This window comes from Cervus elaphus, chromosome 2 (assembly GCF_910594005.1).
Source record: "Cervus elaphus chromosome 2, mCerEla1.1, whole genome shotgun sequence".
NCBI classification, from domain to species: domain Eukaryota; kingdom Metazoa; phylum Chordata; class Mammalia; order Artiodactyla; family Cervidae; genus Cervus; species Cervus elaphus.
The window spans coordinates 5,187,159-5,197,232 of record NC_057816.1 but is presented as its reverse complement, the minus strand read 5'-3'; the positions used below and the strand labels follow the sequence as shown (position 1 = coordinate 5,197,232).

At 54.4% G+C, this 10,074-nt stretch overlaps 1 protein-coding gene across 3 annotated transcripts in view; it reads left to right on the top strand.

The window, feature by feature from the left end:
- Positions 1 to 835: 835 nt before the first annotated feature.
- Positions 836 to 10,074, top strand: part of LRP5 (LDL receptor related protein 5) — a 124,789-nt gene continuing 115,550 nt past the window's right edge. For 2 of the 3 annotated variants that reach the window (XM_043924680.1, XM_043924669.1), the window contains exon 1: positions 837 to 1,055. In XM_043924680.1, coding sequence (XP_043780615.1) covers positions 962 to 1,055 — 94 coding nt within the window. In that variant the 5' untranslated portion in view covers positions 837 to 961. Of the gene's footprint in view, positions 1,056 to 10,074 lie in introns of all 3 variants that reach the window. The other variant, XM_043924698.1, reaches the window with a different exon arrangement.

Here is a 10,074-nt window from a genome sequence, read left to right as displayed (position 1 = left end):
TGCCAGGGCTTCCGGTGCCCCACAGGGTTCAGTAGCCGAGCTTGATGCACTGGTGGGCGCGGGGGTGGGGGCCGGGGAGGGGTGGTTCAGAGCCTGCTTGTTGAATGATCAAAGGTGAGGTCTGCATCCTAGAGGCCGCCTACAGGCATATTTTGGGAGAACGACGTGTCTACCGCTCAGTCTTCACCTACCCTAGTTAATGTCAAGGGTGTACGTTCAGTTTAAAAGTAAACCTCAAACCCACCCCGATTCCCCTGCAGCTCCCACCTTTCGCCATCACCGCTTCTGTCCCTGCCCCGGACCCTCCTGGCGGTCGCCTTCCCGGGCCCCCTCCCCGGTGAGCACAGGTGCCGTGGGACCGCCCCGAGCAGGACCCTGCTGGGGTGGCTGCGGTCGCCGGAAAGCGCGCGCACCTGGCTCGGGGCCCCTGGCTTCCAGCCCCGAAACAGCCTGACCGCGCGTGCCCTGGGGCAGCCCCCTTCGCACACCCCGGCCCCGTGCCTCAGTTTCCCCACCGGGCGAGCTCAGTCCTGGCCGCTCTTAACAGGTGACACACCTGGTTCCCGGGCTCGATCCGGCCCCAGGCCCCGCGGGACGCAAACCGGGCGCCCGCCCCCGCGCCCCCGCGGAGCCCCGGCGCCCGGCCCCGGGGGCAGGGGGCGCGGGCAGAGGCGTTGGGACCCCGCGCGCGGCGGCCGCCTAGCGGCAGGCCGGCTCCGGGGGGCGCCCGCAGGAGGGCGCGGCCGGCGCGGGGGGCGCGGAGGGCGGCGGCGGCGGCGGCGGCGGGGGGCGGAGACGCGGCTCGGCTTCCGCTCCCGCGCCTCCTCCCTCCTCCCCCGTCGTCCTGGCCCGCGGCGCCCGAGGGGGGAGGCTGCAGGCGCCCGGAGCCGCGCGAGGAGCCCGGCAGCCGCGCCATGGAGCCCGAGTGAGCGCGGCGCGGGCCCGTCCGGCTCCGGACAACATGGAGGCGGCGCCGCCCCGGTCTCCCGCTCCTCCTCCTCCGCCGCCGCTGCTGCTGCTGCTCGCGCTCTGCTGCAGCCTGGCCCCCGCCGCGGGTAGGTGGGCGCGGGCCGGGGGGACAATGGCCCGGGCGTCCGGGAGACTCCGTTGGCCCCGCGGCCAAGTGCGCCGCGCCGCCGCCGAAGCGACTTTGCAAGTTGGGGGCGAGTTGGGGCGCGCGCCGCGGGGCCCCGCCGCCCCCCGCCGCGCCCGCCGCCCGGGGGCCGCGCGCGGGCCCTTTGTCTCGCCCGCCCGGGCCCCTCCCGGGGACGCCGGGCCCTGTCCCGCGCGTCCCGGGCCGGCGAGCAGGGCGCGCGGGCGCCGCCGACCCCGCCAGGTGCGGCGCGGGCGGGTTCTCACCTGCCCGGGCCCTGGGGCGCGCTCGGAAGTGCGCCCGCCCCGAGCCGGCCGGGCGAGGCCGTGCGGGCACCGTGGGGTCCCCGGCCCCGCGGGCAGGCACGGAGCCGGGACGTTCGGCCCGGAGGCAGGCCTGGCCGCCCTGCGTCGGGAACTCTTTTCCCGAGCCTGTTTCCGATGGCCGCGCGGCCGGACTGCGAGCTCCGGGAACTGATTTAAGTCGCAGAGAAAGTTCTGAACCCTGCACTGGGCGGCCTGGCCTGCGGCGCTAACCCCTTTCATCTGCGTCGCTGTCGGTTTCCCAGCGGACTGACACCTGCCAGGTGTCCCCGGCCGACTCGGACCACTCATCTGGGCCGTTGGGGCCCCCAAATCGTGACACCCGGCGGGTGTCCAACCCCGGGGGGCCCGGCTGCGTGGGGCCGCCGCGCGGGGAGACGGGGCCCCAGCCCGCGGCGTGGGGGCCTCAGCTGTATACACACACCCCCTTTGGGAGATCAGAGCCTGGGGACCTTTCTCTCCAACTGTTGGTGTGTCCCAAGGGGTGGAGTTGAGGTCAGGAGGACTCAGGAAACGAAGCGCCTTGTGAAAAGCTACACATGTTCTTTTAATTTGGAGATTGCCATGTGGTTTTTGAAGCAAGCCTCTCTCGCTACCTAAATCATTCTCTTCCGACGTGAGTGTTTTGTTTTTCTGGAGTGTGGCTGGCCCAGTGGACCCCGGAGCGGGAGTCCTGTGCGCCCTGGGCTGCTCCTCTGCTAGTGGCAGTTGGGGGTGGGGGGCCTCGGGTCCCTTTGTCTGGGCCTCTTTAAGGCAAACAGCTGTCTCCCTGAATATTTCCAGCGAGGACACTGCAGGGAGGTGTCCTGGCCTGGCTCTGTGGTCACATTCTCGGGGCTGCGGCCCCTCCGTTGAGGTTCGGGGGGGGGGGGGGCGAGAAGGGGTAATTCCTCAAGTCCTCTTGCCTCCCGCCCCGATCCCCCGGAGACCCTTGTCAGTTTCAGGCTGAATTTGCCTCTCTCAGGAGTCTGTTTACATTCTTGGCCCGTCTGATACCAGCAAAAAAACAATGACAGTATCTGGGTAGTTCAGGCCGACACTACTGCTTCTCTTTCCGGAAATGCCTGGATCACGGAGGCAAAAGGGTTTTTTTTTTTGGGGGGGGGGGGAAGATGTTTGTTTTAAAGGTGGGGTTACTCTGCCGGCAGAGTAGCTTTTCACTGCGTTGCAGTTTCGGATTTCCTGGACCTTGGGGTGGTGATGTTGCTGCACTGGAGTGCCTGTCCTGCGGTTCGAGCCCCCGAGGAGAAGGATCACATTTGTGGAGCTCGGTCGCGTAGGAGGCAAAAAATAGAGTTGATTATTTTAACATTAAGGAAGCATGTCAACACGAGGTTTTCAGAGCCCCGGCTAATGTGGTAATCTGGTTCTAAAATGGAAGGAGAGGGAGGGAACTTTCTGCAGAAACTATTTTGACTGCTCTTGACATGTCATGTCCCTGATTTCTGTGTTAGGTTTATGCCCCAGTCTAGAGTGGAGCCTGTAAGTTGGTAGCTAATTATTTTTCCTGATTGCTTCCTGTTGCAATTTGAAGTGGTGAGCCCAAGGAAATGCCTTTGTTGGAGTGGTCCTGGAGTTGGGAGTGGTCGGCCCCAGCTCCACGGCTGGGGTCTCTCCCTTTTGGCCCCACTGCACTGGCCCCAGGACCATCCCCCGGGGGTGGGGGCGGGGGCGGTTCCTGCAGATGCTCACTGCCTGGCCCACAGGTGGGCATCCAGTTAACTAAGTGCTGTGGGGAGTCCATGGAGAGTCCGCCAGCAGGACCCTCTGCTTCCCAAAGCGGCGGCCCGCGTGCCTGTAACCCTCCTGTGCAGTTCCAAGAATTTACCCAGTCCACCCGCACGTCCCAGCATTTGCTGTGTCCATCCCGTCGTATTTGGAACCCGTTTAATTTCAGCTGCGCTGTGTCATTGCTCAGGCATTTAGCAGAATTTGCTCACGGGGTGGTGGGGGAGTGTAGTTAGTTAGGTGAGGATTTCCTGTCCTGCCACGTGGGCTTGCCAGGGCTAAGGTCGGGGGCCCTGGGGGTCAGACCCCTTGGGTCTAGAGCAAGGGTCCCCAGCCTCCGGGATCTAATACCTGTTAATCTGAGGTGGAGTTGATGCAATAATAATAAAAGAAAGAAAGTGGCCAGTTAATGTAAAGCATTTGAATCATCCCCATACCATACCTTTCCCCCTCCCGCCAGGTCTGTGGAAAAATTGTCTTCCATGCTGTCGGTTTCTAGTACTACAAAGGTTGGGGACCGCTGGTCTAGCTCAGTGGCTGTTTGGCTTTGGACAACTTGCTTAGCTTCTGTGTATCCTGTGTCCTCACCTGGTGACCTCCCCCTGATCAGGAGTGTCACATCCTACCTGCGAAACCCTTAGCACATCCCTGGCCTAGGGGAGGAACTGTTGGTGGCAGAGCTGTGGGGCCTGTTGGGTAATAAGGTCCTTGATCTTTCTGGCCTGGAAGGTCTAGAAGCTCTTTTATCACACAGTCTGGATTTTCCTCCTGTGTGGGACCTTGAACATCCCATCCACTGTCTGACTTGTTTTTCGCTGCAGCACTGGGTGAAGGGTGTGGTGCTGAGCTGAGCTGAGCCTTGATTGTGGGGGGCGCTTGGGCAGCTGACTCCACCTTCATGTGTCTCAGTTTTCTCTTCTGTAAAATGGGCATAACAGTACTTCCTGCCAGTAGGTCAGGGCGTTGACACATGCCTGGCACTTGTATCATTGCTTTTATTGATGCTGTTACTGTTGGTACCTGCTGAAGCGCTGGGGATAGGATGGGGTAGAGTGGCGGAGGAGGCCCGGGCCTTTGTTGTCAGGGTGTCTGGTTGACAGGGAGGCAGGGAGAAGCTGACTGTCCAGCTCTGGGGGCGGTGGGCTCTGTCCCAGGACCCTGTCCTCAGAGACCCAATGGTCTCTGCTGAAAGAGGCCAGATCACGCTGCAGAGTCTGGATGTGGTCCAGAAGGCACTGGAAGCTTCCGGAGACTTTAGCTGGGGGAGGGAGATAGGAAACGCAGGGGAAAGGTGTTGAATTGATCTTTTTTTTTTTTTTTTCTTTTTTTAAATTGAGGTGAAAATCATGTCACATAAAACTAATGATTTTAAAGGAGACAATTCAGTGGTACATTCGCAGTGGTATACAAGCACCCCTTCTGTCAAGATACAAAACATTTCCATTGGCCCAGAATAAAACCCTGCACCCTTTAAACTTCCCACCCCTGTGCCTCAGGTCTCTATGGCATTGTCTGTTCTGGATACTTCGTCCTCAGGGACTCACAGGCTGGGTTGCCTGTCGCCTCTGGCTTCATAATTAGCGGAATGCTTTCAAGGTGTGTGCATGCTGTAGTGTGGGACAGTGCTCTGCTCCTTTCACGACTGGACAACCTTCTGTCGCGTGGACAGGGCACATCTGCGCATCCATCCACCCGCTGATGGGCTGACCTTGCGTGGGTACTTCTCCCAGCAGGCACGGGCTAGGAGCCCATTGTCGCTGTGGGGTTTGGACAGCGGAGGCTGTTTAGAGCTGGGCTGGGGACATGAGCACATTAGCTTCAGAGATGGGAGAGCCCGTGGTGAAGGGAGCTTGGCTGGGGGACAGACTGAGGGCCAGTGCTGGCCTCTGGTGGGGTGAGGGACCCTGGGAGGTGGCCCTAGTGGGCTTAATGCTTCAATATCACAGAAGCCCTGGAAGGAGCTGGACATTTTTGGCTTACAAGGCCTCTGGGATGGCCACACACTCTCAGAATGGGGAGGCTCTGATGGGAGTGGGGGCTGCGTTCAGCCCCTTCCTCTGCTGGGCGCGGGACATATTTGTGCAGGAAGCAGCGGGCTGTCCACCCTGCAGGCGCCCCGGGGACACTGCGGGTCAGAGCGCTGCTGATGTGGAGGCCAATGGGGACGGCAGTGACCCGGAGAACTGGCCCCGGGGCCCTTCCCCTGCTGTGGGCTGCTGTCCACTTCCTCTCCAGCTTGGGAAGTGGTTTGTTAGCTCTGGGACTCAGTTTCCTCATCTGCAAAATGGGGAGGATGGCATGTTTTTTTGGGGGTGCTGGCGGGGGTCTACAAGGAGGAAGCCGCCTTCCAGACGGTCCATTATGGGAAGTACACGGTGCAGGGGGAGTCCCGTTCCTTTTTGTTAAGGCTGTTTTTGGTTTGTTTTTTTTTTACATAGTGAAAAAGTTTATATTTGGAATTAGTCAGCTGGACTCAGTTTAGATGATCCCAATTTTGTCGGCAACATTCAAAGCATCATAGCCAGGAGCCAGTGGAACATAGGCCTTCTTCTGCCTGTCAGGCCTGATCAGAGTATTGATTGACCGTAGCCACGTCCGTGTCAGAGCTTCTTCGCAGCCTGTTTCATTTGGTGCTCGTTGGCCTTGACGTCCACAGTGAGTTCTGTTCTCTTCATGGCTGACTTCGTGGTGAGGGGGAGTCTGACGATGGTACAGCGGTCAAGGTTGCTTCTCCTAGGGGCGCTCTTCCGAGGATATTTGGGCTGCCTGCTGAGCCTGGGCAGCCGGAAGGTGGCTGATGCCTGGATCTTCTTTTTTTCTGTGGCTGTGGACACCTTTCAACACTTGCTTTCTTGGCCTTCAAAGCCTTTACTTTTGCTTCGGCTTTGGGAGGGGCAGGGGCTTCCTTATTCGCCTTCGGCACCATCTTCATGAAAAAAAACAATTAAAAACTAATTTTATTTATTTGGGCTGCACTGGGTCATCTTTGCTGCACGGGCTTTTCTCTGGTTGTGGTGAGTAGGGGCCGCCGTCTGGCTGCGGGGCAGGCTTCTCGTTGAGGGGGCCTCTCTTGCTGCAGAGCACGGGCCTTAGGGTGCTTGGACTTCAGCAGTTGTGGCTCCCAGTCTCTAGAGCACAGACTCAGTACTTGTGGCACGTGGGTTTAGTCCCTCCCAGGCATATGGGATCTTCCCGGATCAGGGATTGAACCTGTGTCTCCTGCACTGGCCGCCAGATTCCTTACCACTGAGCCACCAGGGAAGCCCCAGCCATTTCCTTTTAAAAGAGCCCGAGGGTCTGTCCCAAACACCCTCCTCCAGTGGAAGGCTGGGAGAAGCGGAGAGGTGTTGCGGGCCAGCTGACCTCAGGCTCCACGTGGGGCTGGAGCCTCAGGATCTGATTGCATTGGTGCCCAGAGTCACATGTCCGCTGTCCTCTGTCCCCTCCTCTCGGGATCTCTTTTGCCCAGCAACCCCTGGGAAGTTGTCATGGTGATGTCACCTCTGAACCATTTTGCAGGAGTGGGAGATACTGTACTTTCTGGGTGGTTTTTTTTTGGGGGGGTGTTTTCTTATTTGCTTTCTTGGTTGATACCGGATCCACTGGTGTGTCCCTGGTGGCTCAGTGGTAAAGACTTTGCCTGCAGTGCAGAGGACGTAGGTTTCATCCCTGGCACGGGAAGATCCTCTGGAGAAGGAAATGGCAACCCACTCCAGTATTCTTGCCTGAAAAGAAATCTCATGGACAGAACAGCCTGGTGGGCTATAGTCCATGGGGTCGCAAAGAGTCGGACATGACTTAGCAACTAAACAACAAAAACAATATTTAATTCATTGTACATTTTTTTAGTACTTTCAGTTTGCCTGGTGTAGTTTTTCTAGTGGTTAAACTGAAGCAACAGTTAGAACCGGACATGGAACAATGGACTGGTTCCAAATTAGGAAGGAGTACGTCAAGGCTGTATATTGTCACCCTGTTTATTTAACTTATATGCAGAGTACATCGTGCGAAATGCTGGGCTCAATGAAGCACAAGCTGGAATCAAGATTGCTGAGAGAAATATCAATAACCTCAGATATGCAGATGACACCACCCTTATGGCAGAAAGCTAAGAGAAACTAAAGAGCCTCTTGATGTAAGTGAAAGAGGAGAGTGAAAAATGAGCAAAAACTGGCTTAAACTCAGCTTTCAAAAAACAAAGATTATGGCATCCGGTCCCATCACTTCATGGCAGATAGGTGAGAAACAGTGGAAACAGTGACAGACTTTATTTTCTTGGGCTCCAAAATCACTGCAGATGGTGAATGCAGCCATGAAATTAAAAGACACTTGCTCCTTGGAAGAAAAGCTACGACAAACTTAGTGTATTAAAGGGCAGAGACATTACTTTGCTGACAAAGGTCCAGATAGTCAAAGCTAAGGTTTTTCCAATAGTCATGTATGGATATGAGAGTTGGACCATAAAGAAGGCTGAACACTGAAGAATTGGTGCTTTTGAACTGTGGTGTTGGAGAAGACTCTTGAGAGTCCCTTGGACTGTAAGGAGATCAAACAAGTCAATCCTAAAGGAAATCAGTCCTGAATATTCATTGGAAGGCCTGATGCTGAAGCTCCAATACTTTGGCCACCTGATGGGAACAGCCAACTCATTGGAAAAGACCCTGATGCTGGGAAAGATTGAAGGCAGGAAGAGAAGGCGACGACAGAGGACTAGATGGTTGGATGGCATCATGAGTTTGAGCAAGCTCTGGGAAACCTGGTGTGCTGCAGTCCTTGGGGTGACCATGGGGTCACAAAGAGTTGGATACGACTGAGTGACTGAAGTGAACTGAACCTCTCTTCTGCTCTGCTGTGTCTGTGACTTTGCCTTTCCGGTATCTCTTTTTTGTGGAATCATATGGTATTTGTCCTTTTATGTCTGGCTTATTTTAATGCTTTGTTTATCCGCTTACCTGTTGATGGACACTTGGGGTTGTTTCCACCTTCAGCTGTTGCGAAGAATGCTGCTATGAACATGGGTGTGCAAGGATCTGTTTGAGGCCCTGCTTTCACTTTGGGGGGATTTACCCAGAAAAGTGAAATTGCTGGATCATATGGCCATTCTGTATTTAAGTTTTGAGGAACCCTGAAGCCATCTTCCATAGCAGCTGCACCATTTTACATCCTCCCCCAACAACATACAAGGGTTCCAGTCTCTCCGCATCCTGGCCAGCGCTGGTTAGGGCTGACACTGTTTGGGCTCCACCAGCCTGGTAGGTGTGAAGTGGTTCCCCACTGCGGTTTTGACTTGCGTTTTCCTGGTGGTTAATGATGTTGAACACCTTCATACATGCTTGTTGGCCACTTTCTTTTATAAATAGGTATATATTAAAATGCAGAACATACGTGAATACATACAAACAGCTTTAACACTTAACTACGTGGTTCCTTTTTCTGTGAAAGCCAGCGTCCTTGATGGCCTGTTTTCTCCCCTCAGAGGTGACCATACATTCAACACCCAGTTTAATGTGTTGTTTAAACACAGTAACATGTACTCCTTTTTTACGTCATTCCTGTCGTCTTATAATCTTCTCTTTTTCATTTGCTATTTGTATCACTAACATTTTCTTTACTTTTACATTTTCAGTCTTTTTTGAAAGCTAAGTAGTATTTCCTAGTATGTAGTGTAGTACTTAGTCACTCAGTCATGTCCGACCCTTTGAGACCCCGTGGACTGTAGCCCACCAGGCTCCTCTGTCCATAGGGGTTCTCCAGGCAAGAATGCTGGAGTGGTTTGCCATGCTTTCCTCCAGGGGATCTTCCCAACCCAGGGATCGAACCCAGGTCTCCAGCGTTGCAGGAGGATTCTTTTCCATTTGAGCCACCAGGGAAGCCCATTTCCTAGTATGCGGACACCGTATTTCATGGCTTTTATCCAGTTGAGGAACATGTATGTTTTTCAGGCTTCATTACTATTACAGGTCATGACACAGTGAATATCATGGCATATGTACCTATGCACCTGTGTACAAGCTCTTTTGTATGATACCTTCCTCATCAAAGAGTAGATCCATTTATACAATTTTAAAGATACTGACAAATTCCTTCAAAATTCCTTCCTGCACCCGTTTCTACCCTATCAGGAATCTCTGAGGGTACACACTTTCCCCTCTCCTCTCTGTTGCTAGAAATTGCCAGATTCTATTTTTTAAAGTCAATTTGGTTAAAAATTATAACACACTTTGATTTGTTATATCTCCTGGAGTTTGGTCAAAGTCATGTCCATTGAGTTGGTGATGCCAACCAACCATCTCATTCACTCACTTCTCCTGGCCTCCGTCTTTCCAGCATCAGAGTCTTTTCCAATGAGTTGGCTCTTCACATCAGGTGGCCAACGTATTGGAACTTCAGCTTCAGCATCAGTCCTTCCAATGAATGTTCAGGACTGATTTCCTTTAGAATTGACTGGTTTGATGTCCTTGCAGTCCAAGGGACTCTCAAGAGTCTTCTCCAGCATCCGAATTTGAAAGCATCAGTTTTTTGGTGCTCAGCCTTTTTTATGGTCCAACTCTCACATCCATACATGACTACTGGAAAAACCATAGCTTTGACTATATGGACCTTTGTCAGCAAAGTGATGTCTCTGCTTTTTAATACACTGTCTAGGTTTGTCATAGCTTTCCTTCAAAGGAACAGGCATCTTTTAATTTCATGGCTGCAGTCACTATCCAGAGTGATTTTGGAGCCAAGAAAAATAAAATCTGTCACTGCTTCCACTTTTCTCCCCATCTCTTTGCCATGAAGTGATGCCATGATCTTAGTTTTTTGAGTGTTGAATTTTAAGCCAGCTTTCTCATTCTTCTCTTTCACCCTCATCAAGAGCCTCTTTAGTTCCTCTTGATTTGTAGGAACTCTACTGATTTGTGGGCTTCCCTTGTGGCTCAGCCAGTA